Source organism: Heteronotia binoei, chromosome 5 (genome assembly GCF_032191835.1).
Source record: "Heteronotia binoei isolate CCM8104 ecotype False Entrance Well chromosome 5, APGP_CSIRO_Hbin_v1, whole genome shotgun sequence".
NCBI lineage: Eukaryota > Metazoa > Chordata > Lepidosauria > Squamata > Gekkonidae > Heteronotia > Heteronotia binoei.
In genome coordinates this window covers 69,053,880-69,079,161 of record NC_083227.1, presented here as the reverse complement: position 1 = coordinate 69,079,161, position 25,282 = coordinate 69,053,880, and the positions used below count along the sequence as shown (strand labels likewise).

General features: G+C 40.8%; 1 protein-coding gene across 6 annotated transcripts in view; it reads right to left on the bottom strand.

Moving 5' to 3' along the window:
- Positions 1 to 25,282, bottom strand: part of ITPR1 (inositol 1,4,5-trisphosphate receptor type 1) — a 353,195-nt gene that overhangs the window by 15,276 nt on the left and 312,637 nt on the right. For all 6 annotated transcript variants that reach the window (XM_060239586.1, XM_060239588.1, XM_060239587.1 and 3 more), the window contains 10 exons: positions 24,024 to 24,128; positions 23,541 to 23,733; positions 21,131 to 21,253; positions 18,293 to 18,468; positions 17,614 to 17,778; positions 15,330 to 15,525; positions 14,947 to 15,051; positions 13,023 to 13,162; positions 10,314 to 10,479; positions 8,822 to 8,982 (listed from right to left, as the gene is read on the bottom strand). In XM_060239586.1, coding sequence (XP_060095569.1) covers positions 8,822 to 8,982; positions 10,314 to 10,479; positions 13,023 to 13,162; positions 14,947 to 15,051; positions 15,330 to 15,525; positions 17,614 to 17,778; positions 18,293 to 18,468; positions 21,131 to 21,253; positions 23,541 to 23,733; positions 24,024 to 24,128 — 1,530 coding nt within the window. The remainder of the gene's footprint in view (positions 1 to 8,821; positions 8,983 to 10,313; positions 10,480 to 13,022; positions 13,163 to 14,946; positions 15,052 to 15,329; positions 15,526 to 17,613; positions 17,779 to 18,292; positions 18,469 to 21,130; positions 21,254 to 23,540; positions 23,734 to 24,023; positions 24,129 to 25,282) is intronic.

Genomic DNA, 25,282 nt, shown 5'->3' with positions numbered 1-25,282 from the left:
CAGTCATTACTTACCCAATGGGAACAGGGCAGAGGCTCTCAACCAGTCAGCACAAACAAAACCTGCTGGTGTTACAGTGGTCAATTTTGATCCCCCCCCCCCAATTTCATCAGAGCTATTTTGCCAGCTTTTGCATCTGCTATGTGGTCCCAAACGTGCTCCTCTGTAGTATATTCACTCAAAAAAGATAAAGAAAGCCTATATCAGAAGTTCAAGTCCAAAAACCATGGGCCATGTGTTTTCAGCCTACAGGGTTTCTTTAGCTACTGCTTCCTAACCCAGTTTAGAAAACAGCAGAATGAAATGGAACAGTTAGATAAATCTGTTAATAACAAAACAAGTATAATTCTAGATGTCACAACATTTTAATAGGGTGGTTTTTTTGTGCTATAATTGATTGCTGTGTTTGTAAATCCAACAAAAGCTGAAGGACTCAATACTGTCATGCACCGCAGTTTCTTCATCCCAGTCTTTCTAGACCAACAGAGAATCTTTATGACCAATGACTGGTTGGGATCCATAGTACTCCCTGTAGTTTACGGTACATGCACGGTCGGAAGCTTTGCAGCCCCACCCTTCCCACTACAGCGACCTGCCCTGCCTTAGTTCGAGGCATTCTGCGAGGCACAAGGAAATGGTTCAGTCCTCCTATAAGTGCAAAAGTGCTTTTGCATGTTCGTAAGGCCATGCTTGGATCCCAGTCACAGAACTTTTAAGCCCTTTCTGCCTAAAGGAAACACACTTGTGCACAAATCAAATAAAAGCACAGGCAACTTTAGAAAAGGGATTAACATTCAGGCTTCCTGATCAAACACTACAACAGCTGGTAAGCACAAAAGAGTGACATGAAATCGGCTTGCAGGAAGTGGAGGAAGGCAGACCTGATGAGACTGATACATGCACTTGAATGTAACAGATAAAAGTTCACATATCAGCAAAGGATAGAAGGCCAAGTCAAGCAGACACACAGGTCTCAAGCTGCAGTTATTAAATCCCTTCAAATCTTGCACAGCAAAACTTCATCATAGGGTTTCCGATGTAAGTCTCTGTAGACTTCATTAGCATTTCTCTTTTGATCTATTTTAATATAAAGAGATATTTACCATTCTAATTCCATTAATTCTCATGGCTGCTTGGGTGGTGGGGCATTTATGGTGATTGAGAACATCCACCTGAACTTGGACCTTCCATATCCAAATTCAACGTTCTATTTGATGATGCTAACTTTCAAATTTCAGTCTTATTTTATTCTCAAAGCAGCAGAAGCGATGACTAAAGAACAGGAAGACCCTCAATGACATTTCAAACCCATCACAAAAGCAGGCACGAGGTGCGCTTCCAGAGGATACAACATACTATACGTCAATAGGATGGACTTCCCTTCAACAACAGTGGCTAATGTACAGATAGGTACACCCACTTTCTTATGCTGTTTGTTCCAACCCTCAAATTATCTACGTAAATTCAACCTCCAGGCCTGACAACACCCAGTTTCTGGCAGCCCATGACCTGGTTTAAATACACAGCATAGCTTTCCCCTGCTTCTGCTATTATTAAACTATGTCATCACATGAGCTAATTAGTTAGGCATTTGGCAACACACTTTGTATGGAGACACTACACTGGTTAAACTTGGAGCCAATGATAATTTCAGTTGCTTGTCCTTCCTCTCTGCATGGGCACAATGATGGCTGTCCTTCCCGGTTAAAGATATGCCACATATACCAAAGACAAGCACATTGGGACAAAATACAAACATGTTCCAGTACAATACCCTGAGAATGACATCTGCAGCAGCCACTACTTCTTCAGCTCCAATAAAGTGATAATTTTGCAGTTAGTACACAAATCCAATACAGCATGTAAGCACAGTGATGTTGATATCCTTGCTTTCAACCTTTTCTTTAAAGTTAGTCTTCTTTAATCCTTGCAAAGCCCAATTTTTTATAATTATCTAGGTAATTCAAACCAAACCTGCGTGCTCCTGGTCTTTTCAGTGTCCATCAGCTTTTGCACCACATGGTTGCAGAAGGCTGCCCACTATTAAGAGAGTTCAGCATCTTTATCTACTCAGATCCAAAGGAAGGTCCAAAAAAGCAGTTAAAGAAATGATGGTGGAAACTTCCCAGTGCTAACAACAGCAAAGCCCTGGTACTTGGTCATCTGTACAGTGCAATCAGCCACCTTCTCCCCTAATACTATTTCTGAGCCAAAAATTCTGTTTTCAGTCCAATTATTACTAAAAATGTTATTTTAAATCCTTTTAACCTGCACTCTCAGCTGGAAGACATATAGGTAGACTCCACGTGGCTATGAGGACAACTGAATCTCACATGGATCTGCCAAAACACAAGGGAAATGACTACACTCACAAATGAACCTTCCTAGAGCCCAGTGATTATTTCCTTCACAGTTTTATAGACTTGAATGGTAAAATGCTTTTAAGCATCCTCTCAGCTCCATGAAACCCATGGCCATGAGGCTATGCTTTTCACTTTCAACCATGCTGTAATATTTGAAATTCAGCCCCTGAATGACTTTGGACTTTCAGAGCTGGAAGCATAACAGAAAACTGCTTCATGCTTCCTGTTCCATCGTTTCTCCATATCACCTGACAAGGAGCTTTCATGTTTCATCCCACAGTCAGGCGTCAAAGCTCCCTCTACACTTTGAGCATTTGCATCTCACTGCAAAGATAAGTTAAGTTTAGGTGTTCTGGAGGAGCAGGGAGAACAGGAAGCACTAGCAAAAGCTTCCTGTTATGTCTACACCTCTAATCATGTGAGGTAGCTCTCATCACCTGACACCGGATACAAAAATATGTGGCACAATAAACATGGTAGCATTTAAGGTACTATAAGGCTTGATCATTATAGCTGCAGCACAGCTACCCCTCTGCAGTTAATCTTCAAAAAGATCACTTACTGAATCCCCTCAAGAGATCTCACTTTCTAGAGAGAGTGTGCCTGTTAGGAAAGCATAACTTCTTTCACAGTTTCCAGGTGATACTTTACAGATGTTGCAGATGTAAGCCATGCTCACAGCTGTGGAATTAGCCTTCCATCTTCCTTCTGGGGAGGAAGCCAGGTTTTCATAGCTTCAGTGTGAAGTATACCAGAAGTCAGTATGAATTGTACAGAGCCCACAAAGAAAAGCAAGAAACCTACCCATGTATCCTGGGCAGTAATGATCACAGTAAACCACCCTTCACCACTTTTTGATATGTTTAATATCCCTGTGAACCTATTCTAACTCATATGCCCTCTAAGCTGTGGAGTTCTGTAAACAAAAAATCTACTATGTGAGCTACTGGCATTAAAGTTGTGAGCTACTGCATAAATCAGTTTGCTCTGGGGGCCATTTTTCCTGAGCTAAAACAAGAGTGAGCTGGAGGCTAAAAAAACTATGAGCTTGCTCACACTAACTCAGCTTAGAGGGAACTTCTAACTTGCAGAATTTCTGTAATTCTAGTTCACAGTGCAGGAAAATGAGGCAAAAGTAAGTGGTAGAGCTACGAGGTGCATCACTTCTGAGTCCAAGCTACTGCAAGTGCTATATAGAATGTGGTGGTATGAATGTCAGAAGCATCTAATGGCTGATGCCTTGGATATGATTTTCCACAAATACAGTTGCTGTTGTTATAATAATAAAAAGTATCTAGAGATTAAGTGGTTTCTGAACCAGGCAGAAAACTGGTCCTGTAACCCTTCATACAAACCAGCCAAGTTACTCTTCTTCTCAAATAATTATTTTATAATTGTTTTCACTCCACTTCTCTGGCACTGGATAATACATCTGGTTTTTTTTTTTAAGTAGTTTTGCTCAGCAAAACCTGATAAATTATGACAACTGTTGTCTTTGAAGCAGGACTCGAAGAAATACTCATGCAAAGCATAAACATGTGGGGGGTAATGTGTGGGGGGTATCCAACTAATTCGTTTGGATGGTTCTTTTCTCTACCTTAAGGAGTCTCCCCCTTCCTCTCCCCTCGGCAGAAACCTTGTGAGTTAGGTGGAGCTGAGAGTATTCTGAGAGGACCGTGACTGGTTCATGTGGAGGAGGAATGGGGAACGGTTCTCTCAATTAGAGTCTGCTGCTCTTAACCACTACACCATGCTGGCTTACCCTACATTTGATTCAGTTTATGATATAATTATTTCCAAGTCCTGATTTTGTACCAATATTCCTGTTTTGACAGACATCACAAAGGGTTACAGCAGGCAAAATCTTAAACCTAGTTGTTTTGTCAGGAAAGACACTGCTGTGTCTCAACAAAGTGTTTGATGCATGCTACAGACACAGAATATTAACATTCCACTGCCAGCACAGAAGGAATTAAATCCCAACACCACACTGAATTTCTCAAGCATTAGTCATCCAAGTACACTGTGGAAACATATATCAGAGTGTGCCTACAGAGAGTGGCAGCAACGTGCCCACCACCACACTTCATTAATCCTCTGTCAGGTGACTGCTCACAAGATTTCTTTAAGCTTGTCTTACTTAGAAAGGGGTCCAAAGCTAGGACGTGGGGCTTCAGTAACTCCAAACTAATACTATGTTACCTAATAGACTATCTTAGTGGGATTTATATCCCCTAAAAGTTAATATATACTGCACCTTAAAAGGGCAATTCTGTGCCTTTTTCAGAAAGTGGAGGTCAATGTTCAGATGAACTTTCCTCACAGGGGAAAAAAGGAAGCTTGCAGTTACCTCATAGACCTCTAATCAGCAAATACAGGTTTAAAAACAGGCAAATGGATTTTCACCTCCCCCCACATCATCCAGTGGTTTTTCAGTAGAATTACAAAAGAGGAATTTTTAAGACCACAAATTGCCAAATAAAATTCAGATCAGGAAACCAACTACTGAGCTGAATACTAAGTTCGTTTATTTCACTACATATTGTCTCACCATCTCCCTTCTACTAAGAAGCTAGCCTCAGAACACAAGATATGAATGAATGAATGAATTATCTCAATAACCATAAACAAAAAGATCTATATAGCACTCAACCTTGATCATTGAAACAAACTCCAGAATTTACAGACAAATCCTGTGACGAAATAATTTATCTTCAGATCAGCTATTTATCTTAAATGGATTTAGCCCTAGCAAACAAACTAATCAGATATCAACTAGGAATATCTCTGCTCATCATAATCTAATCTGCCCCACACCCATTTCAGAAAGATAGTAGTTCCTCTGAATTCAAACAACCTTGTTTTCAGTACTCAAGAGTAGGAAGAATCCTTCAGGTCCAACATTTATTCTGGCATATTTCATTTATCTAGGAAGTAAGAAAGATAGAAAAGAGAGAGAATCTAAATGACAGGCTTATTATCCTCTCAGGGCAGCTGTCATATGTTCCCACGAAATACAATAGTCCTGATTGGTGTTTCTATCCACAGCGTTTCAACTTCCTGCCAATCACAGCATTCTTTCACTTCCTTTGGGAAGATGTTCTGACTTTATATAAGCACAGGTCTTCTTTCCATGAGTTCTTTCATTAGCCTCAGGATATAAGCATAGGTCTTCTTTCCATGAGCTATTCCACTAGCCTCCGGATATGTAAGTGCTATGCAGGCAGGGGAAGGGCTTTGATGTTTGAAGCAAAGAAGATGTTTTAACCTCTCCTTTCCCCAGGACAGGTAACTGGCCTGCTTAAAGAGTAAAATCTATTGCTTACCCCCCACCTCCAACAGTGTATTATAGGTAAACAGTGTATGTTTGAACATGCTGGCAAACAAGCAGAATGGCTGGGGAAGGGTGACAGAGATACAGGTGTTTCCCAGGCTGCTTTAATATTCCACTTTCATGCCCCAATGTTACCATTTTTTCTTGTGTTGCAAACTTCCCAGCGTTGTCCCAGTTCTTTCCCATTCCCCCCCCCCCTGTTCCTTTGAAAACCACTTTCTCCCATACTTTTAAAAGTGTTAATTGAAAAATGAATTCACAAGAAAGCCTCTTCCTCGAAATGTGAACATTTCCCCCAGCCTTGAGGATTGCTGCCCAAACCTACCTAGAAAGGGCAGGTTTAGGCATTTTTTAAAAAATCTGTATGCCAGCAGTGAAATGTTTCAGCACTGGAAGGCGCCTATGCTGAAACAAACAGTCATTCCCATTAGGAGTTCCAACACCAGCAGACAAACATTGCCCTCTTTATTTCACTCAGACTCCAGAGCAAATTATTGCACATCCCTGGGTGCCATTTTCAAACACTTTTTAGCATCACTCTTCAGTCTTTCTTGGCAAGGCTGGAAAAATTCAACAAAGGATACCTAGTGCAGATGGTTTGGACGTGTAGTCACATTAAAAGGCAAGCCTGGTAAGGAGGCTCAGTTCATCCTCACTGATACCTCTGACGTTCACAGAGGGGTCATTCTGCAGGCATAGTTAACCAGGAGGAAGGAGGTGAGGTGGAGCTGAGGAGGCAGTGTCAAATCTAGAGCACAGCAAGGCTAGTGGTGATAGATGCCACCTGTACCTTCAACCCCCTTCTGCCACCTGTCAGCCCACCCCAAAGAAAAAGTTTGCTTGGGGAAGCTAGCTGGCACCGCTGAGATCCTGGCCCTTGGGTTTTTTGGGGGGAATGGGGTGGAAACAAGTGATATCATCCATCAGCAAGCTTGGGGTTCGGGACCTCAGAGTGAATGATGAGAGGGTGACCGACCCATGGGGATGAATAGAGAAAGAGAGAAGTCATGATAGGTTATTATCCAACATTAGGCAGCTTCTTTAAGCATGACTGTCTCCTAGAGGCTGCTGCAGTGCTTCAGAGCATGTGCAAAACAAAAACAAAAAAGCAGAAAAACAATCCTTAAATGTGAATCTGAATGGATGGAAGACTGGTGGGGAAAAACCAAGGTGGAAATGTCAGCGTGAACTGACTGCACCGATAGCGCGATCATCGGGACTGCCATGACACTGATGAAAATATGGAAGACAGCTGCAGTCTGAAAAACACCACAGTTGCATTTGAAGCATCTGCCCCATGAAAGGTAGAAAGCTCAACCAGCCTGCATACCCTGCAGGAAACAATGGTAGTTGCTCTGCATATTGACCAGCATGGCTGCAGAGAATGGGTGGGGGGAAATAGAGGCAGAAGCCTGGACTTTACCACATGCCACCCATCAAGAGGCAGCTCACCTGATGGACTGGGGAAGGGGGAGATTCAGTCAGCAGTTTTGTCTTTCTTCCAATAGGAAACACACAGACTAGACAAGAAATGAAAGATTAGTGAAGAGGAAAGAATGTGTGAGAACTGCTGATTCAGGACCTGAGAATCACTACTGTTTGGAATTCCATAAAAAAGCAATCACATATTTTTTCCAGATACAAGTTATTCCTTTTCTAGGCTGCTAGTGTCTGTAAAGGAAAGAGAAAGGCAATCCTTCTAGTTCACTTGCACACCAAGAAAGTGGGGCTCAGTTCAAACAAGACAGGAACACATGAATCGGTGAGTCTTACTCCACCCATTTCAGCATTTTTTCTTCCAACCATACCAAACTTCTGGGATCAGAAAAAAGGTGAGGAAAAATACTGATAGTCCCAGAGGAAACAGTGGGTTTAAGCTTCTTTTTTCTTGTTGAGTTTTGTTTAAAAATAGTCCTCTGCATGCTTGTGTGAAGTTTCTGAGAAAATAGGGGAAACTCTGATCATGCTTCCTTGCCCCTGCTGTGAAAGTTAGAATTTAAAATCATGTATAGAAGGGGATGTTTTTCTTATCTGCTTGAAATTTAGCACTAAAGGTACAGCTTTTGAGAATTTTATCCCCATTCAGGGATGGAGGGTTATAGCCAGAAATGTGATTCCTGGTGAAAGAAATGGAAATGACTACCAGACTGATCTAATTTGGTTATAAAGAATCAGACTCAAGTTGTCAGTGACATAAGGAAAGAAAGTCTGCAGTGAAAGCATATTTGTATGGAATGTGGACAGGAAAACACATGTTTTTATAGGTCCTGCACACACCATGTCATTTTTATTGCCCCAGGCTACTGCAGATACCATTTCTACCCAAATCACCAGGGCTTTTGGAGTCTTTTTAAAAAATGGTAATTGACAGGCCACTGTAGTGTTAGTCTACAGTGACATGCCAATTACCAATTTTAAACTGAAGCAATATGAAGCCTACCTGGTGGAGAGCAGAGAGGGAATGGCAATGGGGTGGGAGGTGGGCTGTTGCAAGGCAAGAGCAGAGAAAATGCTGCTGTGCAGATGCTCCATTCCCATAATGAGAGCTCCAGAGAGAGTCATCACCATCTGGAAGCAACCCACCTGCTCACCCCACACCTTCTCACTTTTAATTTGTCATACAAAAAGGTCCTTTAGAAACATGATGCACTGTGCCCTTTAAAAATGGGGGGGGGGGGTATCTCTTTGCCACACTGCCCACAATGCTCTTTTGTAGAATGTTCACTGCTCCTCCAAGCTTGGAGTGCACAATAGTGATTTTCTTCTTGGGAGGGGGTTAAAAAGGCAGACAGCAGCCATTGCATTGGGGTGGGTTATCGCAGTGCAGTAATTGGACAGGGAGCGTGAGAGAGTATAATAGTAAGAGAAAATACTGTCATCTGGATATGTCTTTGGAAAATATTTCCCAGCTGTTTAACTACCATTTAATGCCTTATTCATGTTCAATCAATGATGAAAGGAAACCATGTAGACATGTCTTAATGTGTTGGAATTGTGGTTTGGTTGGTGGGTAGGGGAGTGTATGTGCATTCTTATGCAACAGTGCAAAATTGGGCTTGCAATCGATTAGTCAAAAGCAGAGTCATCTGGAAATAACATTTCAGGAATAGTATTCCAGACTTACCTTTATCATTTCTGCCACATAACTTTCAGGGCCTGTATATTCAGTGGAGTCCTTTACTTTGACTAAGACAATGAAGAATAAATAGTGCCACATGTTGTGCTCCTCTTTAATATGCTCTTCGAAAGTGACTGTCTTGTTATCAAACTTGTCCCTTTCCAAACCTAATAGGATAACACAGTCACAATGTCACCATTAGATTTTTAGAAGCAGAAACAGAACAGCACCCTCCTATTTCATAAGATAAAATACAATTAAAATGTGGTGGTGGAAAGTGCCCCAACGTGAGAAACATTCAGAGGTGGTTTGCTACTGCCTGCCACTGTGTAACGACTCTGGTATTCCTTGGTGGTTTCCCGTCCAAATACCAGCTGACCTTGCTTAGCTTCCAAGATCTGACAGTATCAAGCTAGCCCAGGCTATCTAGGCTGGAGCAAACATCAAAACAAAGGAATTTTTAAAAATGACTTTAAGTGCCTATTTTTCCTACATTTGTAGAGAGTACAGGATACACATGTAACAAGGCACTTGGCCTAGGGTTGCCAACTTTTAAACTGACCTACAGCAAATAGCAGGTGATGTTACTTTCCTCCATGCCATGAAAAGCTTCAGTTGTCCATCTCAGACATTAAGTCTCTATTAACAGGACAGGGTGTTTTTATTCTGTCCAACAGGCAACCCCAAATTCTGGCACCACGAGTCCAAAGCCAAGCATCTATGGATGACTTTGGTATAGTCATCCCTCATGTACTTCAAGGCATCAACCTCTTCTCTGCAACAGATTATAGCCATCGTGCTTAAATGTTATGAATTGTGATGTATTGGTTTGATGATTTTGGCATTTTAATGGATCAATCCAATGTATGCGTTTTTATGTTGTTACCTACTCTGACCCTGCCTTGGTGGGATGGGAGGGATATAAATCTCATCAATCAATCAATCAATCAAATATAATAATAACCCATTTCAAAGACTGATTCAGTTGTCTTTCTTCTCCTTCCCCATATTTGGCTGTTTATTTTTTTCAATTTCGCTGCTTATCTTTTCTTAGTTTTTAAAGCACTGTATGTGTGATCACTCAGTTATATATACCCTCACTCTGCCCCTCCCTTTTCAAAATAAAAACTGCATTTGTTTGAAATGCTGAACCTGCACGGGGGTGGGATAAATCAGTCAGTGATGTTTGCAGGCAGAAAAAAACAAGTTTCACCTGAGATGGACTTGACAAAGGAGAATGTACCTGTGACCACAAGACATGGAGAGTGCATGTCCACAGCAGCACACTGATGAAGGCAAGAATGTCTGAATATACCACACCTTTTAAAAGTTTTCATTGTACAACAAGATTGCACCAAGACCAAAATAATTAGCTGGCTGGAGACACTGGTTCTACTAACTTTGCCATATTCCAAAGCCATATTCCGTTTTTAAATCTGCATTTTTTGTATTGAATCAGAAGAGGAAGTAGTCTTATAGCACTTGCTTTTACACTTACCACAAATGAAGCAAGTCGTTTTTAATATTTCTTCTTTCTTCTGTTTCTCACTTCTGAGATCAGCAAAGGTGTCGATAATAACACCAAAAATCAGGTTGAGTACAATAATGATCACCATGAAGAAGAAGAGAAGGTCATAGATCACTCTTGCAGCAAAGAGGGGCTCCTGCAACATAAATAATTTTCAAACACATGAACTAATTTATAGTTGGGCATGGTATGATGGAAGGTGCTAGGGGATAGTATGTGAAGCAGAGAAGGAAAAAAACAATAATAATAAGAAATGCAAGGAGCTGCACATGTAAACATGTCCTGGAAGAAGAATAACTGGGCATGGCCTCTCTTTTTCAGAGGACTTTCTATTTCCGACCTGTGGCCTTATAAATACTGTCCTTTTAATTTGTAAGGTAAAGGTAATCCCCTGTGCAAGCACCAGTCATTTTTCGACTCTGAGGTGACGTTGCTTTCACGTTTTCACGGCAGACTTTTTACAGGGTGGTTTGCCATTGCCTTCCCCAGTCATCTACACTTTCCTCCCAGCAAGCTGGGTACTCATTTTACCGACCTCGGAAGGATGGAAGGCTGAGTCGACCTGAGCCAGAAGGCTCTGACTGCAATACTGCAGCTTTACCATTCTGTAATGGCTTTACACAATAAATTTTACTACTATTCTACTACTACAAATACTGTCAATTACTACAGCAAAAGCATTTTTTTAAAAAATTATAGTCGTAATGCTCGTATTAACCTGCTTGGTCATAATAGACTTTTTGTATGATCAAAAGGTATTCATATGTCACAGAAAGTAACCCAATAGTCTTGCTGGTAAGGGCTTGCACAGATAAGAAACTTTAATTACTTCTTCACTATCAACTTCTGTATTTCAAGAGTACTGCTTTTAAAAGAGTAGTTTTATTTTCTGTCTTTTCAAGTACTTTTGTTTCTAACAAAAGAAAAGAAAGCATGACATGCCCTTACTGTTCACAGTACTAGGATCTAACCAATTACCAGAAGCAATCACACATACAGGGTGGTTTGGATTAAATGAACTGAGTTGTTAAACTCAGATTGCTGCTTCCTCCCCTTTTCCCTCTCACCTCACGCACTGCAGTTCAATTATTAACATCCTCTTCAGCATAAGTCATTGCTTACTGTTACACCCAAATTAGAAAATAATGGATTGTGCTTGCCCTCTGAAGCAGCACTATTTCAAAATGTGGTTTGCAACCCTGGTTTGAAGTGCAGGCCCGAGTCACGGTTTGCTGATTCAGATGTATCTATAAACTATGATTTGTGCTAAAGTGAAAGTTACAAATTGATTTGCATTGTGCAACATCAGGAAGAAATAGCATAAAGCTCATTCATGTAGCATCAAACCAGAAATTTGCCTTATTAATACAAACCAAATCTATCTTGATCAAATTGCACTGGTTTCTAATTCCTCCCCTCATAACTCAAAGTGCTAGTTTTAACCTTTTAAGGTGCATTTTTATTCCATTTTTCCTCCAAGGAGCTTAGCGCAATGTATATAGGTCTTCCTAAGTTTTTCCTCACAATGATCCTATGAGGTAGGACAGCTTGAGAGAGAATGATGTGCCTGCACTAAGCCAGTAAGTTTCAGGGCAAATATTTTAACCAGATCTCTCCTAGATCCCAGTCTAATGCTCTAATCACCATACCACACTATCCTAAATGGGTTGGGACTAGGGATGGGCACAAATTGGGGAAATGGAGGTTCATCAGGGTCCATGAGATCATACAAACCATGAACCTCTCCCCAAACCTCCCTGCTTACCAAACTGGTTCAGTTTATGTGAAGATCTAAAATCTTCCCTCCCTTCTTTCTGTTGGCAGTGGCTCCCTAGGACCAGCAGAATGGAAGGGAGAGAAGATCTTGCAAAAGTAATTTAAAGGGAACACTTGGAAGTGGGGGAGGAGTGAAAGGGATTGCTGAAATGGCTTGCATCTATTTCAGTCTAGCAGGCTAACTCTCCCCCCCCTCCCACTTCCCAACATGAACCCCCATGAACCTTCACAAAACCACATGGAAGGTCATGGATAGGGATGGGCACAAATCTTTGGTTCGTGAACCATGAACTGGCAATGTTCATCACAAAATTAGGCTTGTGACAAGATTCGTGCCCATTCTCAGTTGAGACCACAATCAACATACAGAAATATTGCCTACATTGAGATTCCACTGGAGGGGCCCTGTTTTGGGTTCCACAACTAGAGTGTTTGGTGGGTGGCAACTCAAGACAGGGCCTTTTTAACATGTGGAATGTTCTCCCACTCATGAAGCCATTTGGCATCCTCTTTTGCAGCTTTCAGGAAGGTTGTTAAGACACATTTGTTTCATTAACCTTCACTTAGGGCTAACTGTGTTTGTAAAATGTTGCTTCCTCCAGATGTTCATTTGTGCGTGATTTCATTCTATGCGTTGTTTTACATTGAAATCTATTATTTCTTACATTGTTTAACAGCGCACTATAAAGGGGGAGATAATGTTTAAAAACTACATGTCTGAATGAGCCACAGAAACATCAGCACTTCTACTACATTTAAATAAAGTCAACAACTCAAACCTTGTTGCGCTTCACACCATATAGTGACATGATGCACGGAAAAACATTTTCCCATGGAAAAACATTTTGATTCCTTCTTAGAGATTTAATGCTACTTGGTTCTCTTCCCCCAATAATTATTTACCTCCTTGGATGGTTTCCTGAGCACGTCTCCTACTCCACCCCCACTCCGCAGGCCATGACTAAGCACGGTAACAATGCACATCAGCAATGTCTCACATGTGTGCTCTTTATCCTCTTCCTCAGCTTCTGCAGAAATCAACTCTATTAAACACAGCAAGTGGGGACACTGTGGTGAGGCAAGAAAATCAGTCTCATTTAACCATATTATCACATTCCTTCTCTGCTTGAACTTGCACAGCCACCCTGAGAGAGTACTCAAGACACAATACCACGATCCTTTCCCTCTCTGGTACTACTGTTTCGGGAAAGAGTTGTTCTGCATGTCATATTGTGAAGGAAACAAATTTCCCTATACACTAGAAATATGAAAACAGCTGTTCTATCCCTTGTTATGACCATATTCTGGAACAAGGAGAAATATAGGTATGTATTTCTCATTGAAGAATTATTTGTTCATATGCCTATGTCTTTGATTTTATAGCAAGTGTAATACCTAAATAGACCTTTTAAAACCTTAGAATAATTGAAAATGAAAGCATTACAAAATTCAAATACATATCATCATTATTATGTATTACATTTATCTTAAACATTTATGTGCAGTCTTTCCATCAAAATACTGTCCTGTATACTGATCCACAGACTATGTCCCAGAAATCTTTTTTTTAAAGGAATTAAATTAAATATGGGGTTAGAAGAAGCCAAACATTATAAAATGAATGTTTTGTTAAAGAATATATGTTAGTTAAATATGATGAGACTACACTCAAGGTATCTTAAGTGGCATCCTATGGGTGCTAGGCAACCCATAACCAACTTTGCTAGGGATCTCAGACTCAGATAGCATTACCATGGGAGAGGGGCTGAGTGACAGCATAATGGGAGTAACAAAAAGCAGACTTTTAAAAATCTCCAAAATTCAAACTTTGGTGGTGGTGGTGGGGAAATAAGACCTCACAACATTACATCACAAGATATTGGCAGCCACATTGAGAGTTACTTAGCAACCAGGAAAGCAGTTCATGGTGGTAGGAGCATCAAGGAGTGATGCCAATCTAACAGAGGGCAAGAGGCAAGGGAGGCACAGGTGAGCAAATAAGTCAGGTAGGCAGGAGTCAGTAGTGGTGAATGGGGGTGTGCAAGGAAAAAATAGCTTTTAAAAATTTGGTTATATTGGACTCGAAAAACTTCAGTATTTCAAAATATACCTAAATACCAATATTGGTGTGATATTAATTTTGGGGAAATATTTGGGAAACCTGAATATATTTGGGTCCATTATACCCTATGCAAGCCTTTTCAGGGATATTTTTTTGTTTCCCCCCCTCCCCAGAAGCAGGGGTGAGCAAAGCCCACTGGTGAAATGGCTGCTAGCCATTTAAACACAACAGATGCCTGGTGGCTGTCAGGTTTAAATGGATGCTGGCCACTGCATAGTACTGGAGAAAAAGATGAGCAAAGCAGCCAGGGTGGGGAAAGAAATGGACACAAATAAGAGGTGGTAGTTACAGGAGGCTGAGGGGCAGAAAAGTAGCAGGGCATAGAGAGAAGTAGGAGGAAGCTGCGACCAGTGTGAAAGAGCACCCCCATCAGCAAGCGGGTACAGTAGTAGCAACAAGAGGTTTGAGGCAGAAGGAATAAAAGACAAAATTTCAGCTTCAGCCCTGTGTTCCCCCAGTGCCCAGCTGCTTGAAGGTCAGATTGGTAAGAGGGCTGGGAAGAAAAAAGAAGGTGATTAGGGAGTGGGGGGAAAGTACATGCTTGTGAATCTCACAGGTTCTATATACACATATATACACATGTGCTGTTGTAGATTTTGGTGGAACTGAAACATAAGGATTCTTGGCCAAGTAAATGATGTATCAAGCAATTAAAATAGCAGTTTAACATTACAGTATGAAAACCAAATGGTGAAAGATACTTACCTGCTGAAGGAACAACAGAAGAGCAGTTTTCCCCATTTGCTATTCTACACACATCAGAATATAGAAACTCCCTGGTCATTTTTTCACCCGTTTCAGTGTGCTGATCTGTAACATAAGTAAGCTTAGGTCTCAAAAATGTGGCTTAAAATGATGCTAGAGTACTTTATCATTCTTTTACATTCCAATAGTATTCAGTTTTTATTCAGCAGCCTCAGCTTTACTGCTTTAAAACATCAAGATCTCATTGAAGGACGTCTGATTTTACAAAACAGCCATCACCAGTGGAAGAAATGCAGCTTCCTAGATACAGCTCTTGATGCATTTTAAGTGGTAATCAGCCTACTTTAAAAGAAAAAAAAAAAAACAGTATGTGCAGTACCAACCTGGCAATAAGGTTTCATTAGGTAATTTATCTACTTCCAAGATGAAGTCATCTTTGAAGAACAGGTAGCCCACTATTGAGAAGAGGTATACCAAGATAAGAGCAAGTACAGCAGTCAAGATAATGGAACGCCCATTGCGAGTGACACTTTTAATGACATTAAGCAAAGTCTCCTCCCTGTACACCAAGTCAAAAAGCTGGAAAAAGAGGAGTTCAAAAGGAGTTCAAATTAAAAGCAGTTAGGAAACTATTTTATTAGAATACCTTTGTAAAGCATGAGAGAGATATAACCTATTAAGGCCGTAGGCACAGTTTTTAATGGGAAATCCTAATAATATCTGTGGATCACAATTTTAAAAATGCTGTTTGAAGTGGCTATGAAAAATTGAAACCAAAAACCAACCTAAACAAAAACAACAGCATTATAAAACCATCTGAATGGAAAATACAATGAAGTAGTGTTATGGGTGGGGTCAGCATTATTTTTTCAAAATGCACATAAAAATTACAAAGTACAGTTGTATAGCATGCAACACTTCCTGATTTAGTTCCAAAACTAGAGCAATGCTGCCAAGACACACAACCAAAGTCAGAGCATTGTGATCACTTGTTCCCTCAACTGAGTATGGGGCATTTCCTTTGGGCTCCCTTCTTCTGCTTGCTCCACACCCATCATGTGGTAAAACAGCTAAAATGCAATGTAATTGCAGATTGGAAATTGACATGGAAATCCCCAGCTGAATAATTAGGACATCAATGAAAAGTGTCAGTGTGGCCTAACAGAAGATCTGCATCCTCTGTGACTGAGCTAATCTTTGGAGAAACTGGCCCCAAATCAAAGCAAGTTGGTCATGCACAAGTCAAAATGAAATTATTTGCTCTTCAAGTGGAACTGCATGCTGCCTTGACACATATTTCCAAGCCTGTATATGCCAAAGAAGCATGAATGGAACAGGCATTTGTATGGGAGAATGCTTTAAGGTCATCCCCCCCCACACACCCACAAGGCTACCAGTTCTCTCTTCTGAATGCCACCCAGGCTATTTTCTCATCAGTGGGACTTCCTTCTTCTCTCAGAGCCCATCTGGTGGCATTTACAGGTTAGAATAAGCAAGGGAGGGATAGCACTCCTCCAGCCCCATCAATTGACCCCTGCAAGTAGCCTTCCTTCAATACATGCCTTTCAAGGTTAACACAAATTCAGAAATGCAGCATGTAATTCTCTCCTTAAGTTAGTGGCAACTAATCTCTTCCATTTATTTTGTCTAAATGGGGCTGATTTTCTTCTCTCTTTTTCTGAAGTATGGAGCTGCACTTGACCTTCTGAACAGCAGCCATTCCAAATGGAAACCAGGAGGAGGAAGATGATGATATTGGATTTATATCCTGCCCTTATTCTGAATCTCAGAGTCTCAAAGCAGCTCACAATCGCCTTTATCTTTTCCCCCCACAACAGACACCCTGTGAGGTAGGTAGGGCTGAGAGAGCTCTCACGGAAGCTGCCATTTCAAGGACAGCTCTTCAAGAGCTATGGCTGACCCAAGGCCAATCCAGCAGCTGCAAGCAGAGTGGGGAATCAAACCTGGTTCTCCCAGATAAGAGTCCATGCACTTAATCACTACACCAAACTGGCTTACATAAAAGCATGGGGGTATACCTGGTGGATGTTTTGACCTTTCCCCCTGGTGAATGGCAAACTAGCTATGCCATATCAAAACCTGCTTTTGAAAGTTCCCTCCATTTAAAAAGCATTTTGCCATTTGGTTATCAGTAGCTTTCTTGGCAGCACAGAACTAATTGCATGATTATTTGCATCCTAGTGATGGTGAACTATGTGTTTCAGGTGTGCTAAAGCATAATTATAATCACAAATGCCACGGGCTGCAAGCTTACATGCAATTGTTTAGCTATAAGGTTCCTTTAAAGTTATGTTAAAATTTACCATTGTTTAAAGTTAAGGGTATTTATTTTGTTTAAACAATTTTATTGATAACATATGGTAACAAGGGTATTTATTTATTTAGAAATGCTTACACTGTTTCCTCTCCTGCAAGCTCAAGGAGACTTACAAGATATATGTCACAAAACATACAAAAATTACAGTTTTGAAAAATTCATCACTGCAAAATCTACAATAACCGCTTCAGAAATCCAAACAGGAGAAACTTTAGTCTCAATAAGCAGCATACAGTTCCCAGCTCCAAACAGGAGTTGGTAGAGTCCTGCCTCTAAAGAACTGCTTTATACAATCACTAAGCACAGTCAAGACATCACTAAATACCTACCAGCAAACTGTAGAAAAATTCATGAACAAACAGCCCCATTGCACAAATAAGAAGATACAGTAGATGGTAAAGGAATTCAACATCCATGATCATGGCTTTGTATCCTCTAGTGAAAGTTCCACAGTTACCAACAAAACTCATCAGGAATATTATTTTATTACAGACCTGAGAAGAGAATTAGGCGTAATTAAATTATTCTCACCTAAATACATTTCAGAAAACATACTGGGTTGGATGGAACAAGCTATTGTCACACATAATGGCACCTCTGTTGGCAAAGGAGGGAAGTGAACCTGCCACTCCTACCCCTCACTGCAGATCCCCCACTCTGCCCCCTTCTCTGTTCTTGAGAACTCCTCTCTCCTGACTGCTAGAAGAAGCATCAATCAACCAACCAATCAAAACCTTTATTGGCATAGAAGCCAGATGGAGTAGTTCAGGGGAACCAGTGAGCTGCACGGAGGGACGGAATGGTTCCTTTTCATGAGTTTTGCTGTACTCATCATGGTACTCTGGATCCATCCCAATTGGTACAACTTAACAACTTCCAAACCTTACTAGAGAGTTTCTTTTCTCCACAGCTAATAACTTGGGACACTATAACATTTTTTAAAATAAATACTTAAGAGAATCTTTAATGCAACAAGGCAGCGAAAAGTCAGATAAGCTAAATACTTACATTGAAAGCTCCCAGGAGAAATAATGTTGGCTGTAAACCTACTGAGAATATTAGCCGTAGTATTGTGGAAGCAATTAAAGCTCTAACGCCATGGGGTTTGGGTAAGGCAATAACAATGGCCAACGATATCAGCATGGCTGTCCACAGTAAGCCTGACAAGTGGGGCTCTAGAGTACCTAAGAAGGAGAAAAGCCCAAATACATTATTTTATACTCTGACGGTCAACATGGCTTCACTCATTTTATTCATGGTGACTTGTTGCTTCCACACTTAGCCAGTCCTCTGCATCTGTATTTATGATAAGTGTGCAGTGCTAGGCTGAGTTGAGCTCACGAGTGGCTGAGAGACCTGGCTTGTTAGCTCCAGGTGCTGTTGAGCTGTCAAACACATGAGATGTCTTCATTTCTGCAACTCAAGCTGCACCCTTCGCCACCGGTGTTCCTGTGGCTCTGGGGGTGAGACAGCATGGGGGGGGGGGATGACATCTGAGCCTGAGTTACAGGTGCCGACCCCTCTGTTGAAGGGACAGCTGTAGCTTTCAAAGTCCCACTGTTGACCGAGGGAGGCAGGCAGAGCCTGGTGTCAGGTGTTTCCAGACTGCTGTCTTCATCATTAGGGCTGGTTTGATCAGGCTGACCCATGACATGCCATGAAATGTGCTTCCTTTTCTGCTAGCACTTCTGTTTGTACAAGGGTTCATGTAAAACCACTGATCTTGCACAAACAGAAGTTTTAATGGAAAAGATAAGGTGCTCCACAGTAGAGCTTGTCTAGTGCACATAAAACACATTCACAGGATCCAAACTATAGCCTGGCTCACTTGCACTCTTACCTACTTGGTGCATCTATCTTAAAATTTCCCTACATAAACTCTGTTTTCTGTTATCATTATACAATATGGCTTACTCACCTGCCTTAGATATTATGATTTTCAGGGTGACAAATGGCTGAATATAATCCCTTATGTACACTTTAAATAATACAAATGTTATTGGCATACACAGCTAATGTGTGTTTGAATAAATGTACCACTTTGGTCCAAGCTCTGCTCATGACCTGAGTTCGATCCCGGCAGAAGTCAGGTTCAGGTAGCCGGCTCAAGGTTGACTCAGCCTTCCATCCTTCCAAGGTTGGTATAATGAGTAACCAGCTTGCTGGGGGTAAAGTGTGACTGGGGAAGGCAATGGGAAACCACCCTATAACAAAAAGTCTGCCAAGAAAATGTCATGATGTGATGTCACCCCATGAGTAAATGACTAGGTCTTTGCACAGGGGACTATATTCACCTTTTTGGTATTTCTGTTGTTCCTTTCTCTGTTTTTAGAGACAGGTTAGGTATCATTAGCAAGCATCTGGTAAAAATACATCGTCTTTAATATATCATAAAAACCTAGTGAGGAATGTTGTCTTATTTGGGCCTAATTCAAAATAACATGTGCTATGAGACTGGACACAGTCTTCTTCCTCCCCTACCCCCCAAGAGTTGGTTTCAAAGAAGATTTTTACTGTGGTTGTACACTCATTCCACTTTCCACATCTGGAAAACCTCTTTGCAAGCTATTATAACATTTTTTAAAAAATCAATCTTGAAAAACTTTGATATTCAGATATGAATAATGACTGCAGTAATAGCTCTTGTCACTCTATGAGCACATGGGACTATTTCTTCATACACACCCGGATATATTAAGTCTCAGGTACGTGGGGGGTAGCCCCATTTGCCCATAGTCTGTAATTCAAAGAATTATAAAACTATCAGTGATTTTATTTGGGTGGGGCAGTTTGCTTATTACCTTTCCAAACCGCAGTAATGATGAAAGTTGGAAACTTGTGTTAACATGAGAGAAAGTTGGAATTCATAGAATTCCAAGAAGGGAATCTAGCAATTTGTTAAGGAAAGGCAGTGATAGTAACAAAGACAAAATAAACTAGGGAATCAGTTCATGTATTTCCCACCATCATATTCACTTTGGCTCTTACTTGAATCTTGTGACGCTCTGAAGACATTCTAGAGGTCAGTCTGTGAAGCTTTTGGCAGGTCATAAGCCATGCTTAGTATGTCACAAAAGGTAAAGGTAGTCCCCTGTGCAAGCACCAGTTGTTTCCAACTCTGGGGTGACATCGCATCATGATGTTTTCATGGCAGACTTTTTTATGGGGTTGTTTGCCATTGCCTTCCCCAGTCATCTACACTTTCCCCCACAGCAAGCTGGGTAATCATTTTACCGACCTCGGAAGGATGGAAGGCTGAATCAACCTTGAGCCGACTACCTGAAACCAGCTTCCACCGGGATCGAACTCAGGTTAGTTTGTCAAAAGCAGCTATATATTTTTATATATATATCACACTTACTTGTGTACATCTTTAGCTTCATCTAACTATCTGGTCAGATCCCCACCAAAAAAAGTCTAGGGTTGGTACCACCTCTGAACATCTCTTGCCTTGAAAACCCTATGGGGCCATCGTTAGCTGCCACTTGGCTATGAAAGTCAGTTAGAAATAAATTAATCTGAACTTGGAGCATGACAGCAGTGAACATTAACAGGACAGAAATCAACTAGTGGGGAGCTTTAGAGTCAGAGACAAGATCAGCAGTTTTGTTTCCTGTTGTAGGAGTGTCTTTGTTTCCTCTATCCCTTGTTTACGTATCTGTAACCAAAACAGGTATTACAAAGACAAGTCCTCACTGCTCTCCCAACCAATGGAAATGAAGTTCTACAAGGCTCAGGGAGAACCAAACAATATATTCTATAAAAGTCCCCAAAACTAAGAGATGTTTAATGGAGCCCCCCACCCCGTGCTTTGATATATGGTTCATAATTTTAAAATAGTAGTACCTCCTTTGATTCCTTTAAATGGATAAAAAAATGCTACAAGTAGATTCATGAGGACTGCAAGGTTAAATGAAATGCTGCTCCAGAAGGACATATTGCGTGAGCACCAGTACAAAATAGGCTGAGCTGAAAAAAGAAGAAAAGAATGTTACAAGAGATGCAATGATATCATATACCTTTAACAAGGAAATAAATGCCCCAAAGCCAGAGTATTGCCAACTTTTCCTAGAAACACACTATCAGCCGCAGTAAAAACTTTATTATCTGTTCCATAGTAGGTTTATTTTTCGTATAATTGCTCTTTAAGAGTCTGTAAGTTCATGGCATTTATGACTTTCCTTTAGGCCAATGGTCACAAAGAAACAGAAACTAGCTTTCTATGTACTTCTCTGTTTACTAGCACCACAAAAAGCAAAAGTTAGTTACAAGGCCAGAATAGGCTGGCTGGATCCCACAGTACTTCACACATTTTGACCTTGTGTGACTAGCTTGCCAGATTTATCAGTGCAAAGACCAAATGCCCTTGCAATGGACACAGGAGTGGCTAGTCTATGGTTGAGGCAGTGGGCGTCCTATTATTCCATCATTTGGCCTCCCGTGTGGTAACATCATGCTTATTACAGTGCAACTGGTTATTGATATGCTATGCCCTGTCTGCCGATGGTGCATTTTATTTATTGTTTTTACTGTTAATTTTAAACTGGTGTTTTAATTTTGATATGTAGGTTTTTATTGCTATTTTTATATGTTGTGATCCGCCTTGAGCCCATAACGGGAAAAGGCAGAATATTAGCCTATTAAATAAATAAAATAAATAAATAGCCATGCTGCTGCCATCCTGTGAGAGAGCGCTTCCTATATGTACTGCTTCCCCCCTCCCCCATTTTCATGTATACTCTACTGCTGGGAAAGGAGACAGGGCAGGTAGAAAAATGGTTCTGAAAATGCTACAGGAAGAGGGAGCAGGCTTGCTAGTGCATTCTCTTAATAGCTAGAGCTCTTTAAACACACACAACACACACAGTATTTTAAAAAGCTAGATGAGCAGGACAAATTAATACTTGAGATCAGGGTTGTCAAATCTGGGTTAGGAAATCTCCAAAGATATTGGGGTAGAACCTGGAGAGGGTTGAGTTTGGGAAGGAGAGGGACCTTAGCAAGGTATAACACTACAGGGTCCACCCTCCAAAGCAGCCATTTTCTCCAGGAGAACTGATCTCTAAAGCCTGGAGATCAGTTGTAATTCTAAGAGATTTCCAGGTGCCACCTGGAGGTTGGCAATTCTACTAGAGATGCAGACATCAGCCAATAGATGCCTGCAACATTTGCACAGCTACTGTCAAGGTTTTGCCCACAAAAGCTCCAAAATGCTCTGCTTCCAAATGGTTTTAAGTTTAATTTCATCCTGTTCTCAGTTGATCTCTTTGATATAATTTTTTAAAAACTCCTATTATGAAGAGATTACCGAGGGAATGCCAGATGAAACAGTCTTCCTCCCTGGCAGCAGACTGTAACAGAAGGCTACAGGCCTCTCTGGGGAGCGAGATCCAGAGTCTGGGTATCATAGCTGATAAGGCCCTTTACAGGGCTGCCACCTGCCTAATCTCAGAAGACAGCGGGATCAAAAGTTTGGCCTTGGAAGATGTTAGTAGCGGTTGAGTATGTTTGTAAGGGAGTAGGTGGTCCTTCAAGTATGCTAGCTCCAAGTCATATAGGGCTTTAAAGGTCAACACCAGCACTTTGAATTGCACCCAGAAACAGATTGGGACCCCATGTTAATGGGGCAAGACTGGAGTGATATGCTCCCCATACCCCACTCCAGTCAATATTCTGGATGCAGTTTTCTGCACCAACTGAAGTCTTCCTAATATAGAAACTGTTGCCTACCAGTCCCAACCCAGAAAGGTGGTCCAGAAGGATACCACAATTGATGTTTTCAAAAGCTGAGGGACTGAGGAGAATTAACAGAGTCACACTTTCTCTGTCCATCTCCCAGCATAGATCATCCAACCAAGGCTGTTTTAGTCTCATAACGAGGCCTGAAACAGATTTGAAAGGGTCCAAAAATGACCCTGTATGGAAGTTTTTGTAACTATGAGCATTATGTGCAATACAAGAATCCAGGGAACATTTTGGCCACCTCAAATTAACACTCAACTCCTCTAATGCTACAAATATGTCCATCTGCATAATATTCTGGTTGCTTCCCTAGGTCTGTTTTCAAAAGATAAATTAGTAAATGTTGTCTGGAAACAGACAACAGGCACAGCCAATGTTTACCCAAGACTTCCTGGAGACATTTGCATTATTGAAAGCACATTTCTGTGTTAATAATCTTGGTTTCGAATAATAAAAGAAAACCCTATGAGATGCTATAGTTATGTGTATTTCATCCTGAGAAGAATTAGCTTACCTCTTAGCTTCTTTTGCCAATTCATTTCATTGAATAGGTCTTCTGATCTCAGGAAGAAGTCATTTATTTTACTGCCTTGCTCATCCCTTTCTGTGGTGTAGTAAATCCGTAGTTTCGATTCCTTGGTGAGGAATTCACATATACTGGGCACAGGGAAGACTATTTGTTCCATCGTACGATCTGATCGAACAATCTAAAGAAAGAGGACTTAGTTTAACTTGCAGGGTTGCAGTTTTTTTTTAAAAAAAAATTAAAACCATGTAACTTCTTCATACACTGAAATGTCACTTTGATAACTGGTAGGAACTCAAGCTTTTCATGGTTTTCATTACTGTAACGTGTCTGACTCTTTTCTGAAGAACGTTTAGAAACTGGATTTCTAATTCAATATCATAACATTTGGGTTATTTTTATTATAATATCAAATGCCAGAAAGAACTGGGTTAACTGTATCAGATAACCACATTTCATCCTAGTTTCTACCTCAATCTGAGCTGTGTGTTTGGCATAGAATTCCAAAGCTTCATCTCCTTCTACTTGACCTCCAGGCTTCAACATGTTCTGCAGTTCTTTGTTATGACGAGCCAGCTGAAACAAATGGACAGTTTAGAGGGGAGAAACCATCATGTGGCTCCTTTTTAAAAAAAACAAAACAATCTACTGACAGAGCTTAAAAAGTGGCAGCCTTGATTTATATCAGACTAGGGCACTTGGTAAGGATAAAGGTGGGATGGTGAATGGGAGCCTATGCCTTAAAAGCAGGGTTTTTTTTAAAAAAAACATTTCACCCCCACATATGACTTATTACAGATCTATTCAAGCTGCATATTCCTTGATGCAAGTCTCTCTGATTGCCCAGCTTGAAGAGATCAGGCCATATTTCTATCCCTGTACCACAATACTGCTGAAACATGTGAATTGCATTACGGTACAAGGATTCACTAAAAAACACTACTGTCTGGTAACATCATTCTACATCTCTATTCCTATTTGGACACTGACCTTCCAAGAACTACACAGGACAAAACAGAAGAGGATCCTTGACGTAATGAATTTTTTGTGAATACAGGGGTAGTACTGAAAGATTTTATACAATTGACTGTCCCCATTAATACTGAGAGCATGAAGCTTCCTCGTAAACGTTGGAAAGTCCACAGTGCATAACACACAAACAAAAAGTCAAAACAAAACTTTCAGAACAGCAAACCACACTACCCACCAAATAAAAGAACAATTAAAAAAAACCCTTTCTATTTTTATGGCCAAGGGTAAGGGGAGACCATGAATCCCAGGCTGTGACAAAGAGAAATCCCTGATTCTGTATTATTTGGAATGCACTGAGCTTTGTTACATGAACTGTACTAGTTTTATTATTATTATTTATTAGCACAGCTGAAAGCCTCCAGAGTATTTATTATCAAGACATAGTGCATACATACCAGCACAAAGGTCTTAGTGAAAATATTTGCACAGTTAAGTGCTTGTTTTGAAGATACACTCTACCTGTACCAATGTAGCCCCCAAGGGCAACGTGATTGCCACCAGTGTTTCTCTGGTGCTCACTTGTTTCTTAAGTCTTGGAGATAACAGAGTTTTAATGGAAATATGGATAGTTTCACCATTAATCCAGTCAGCTGTCTGGGCCAGTAAGATCAGTGTGCAGAGTAAATATACTGCAGGTGCAAAACGGATCAGATTTGTTGAAGTTGCACTAAAGCCCCAATAAAATGGTGCCTGAACTG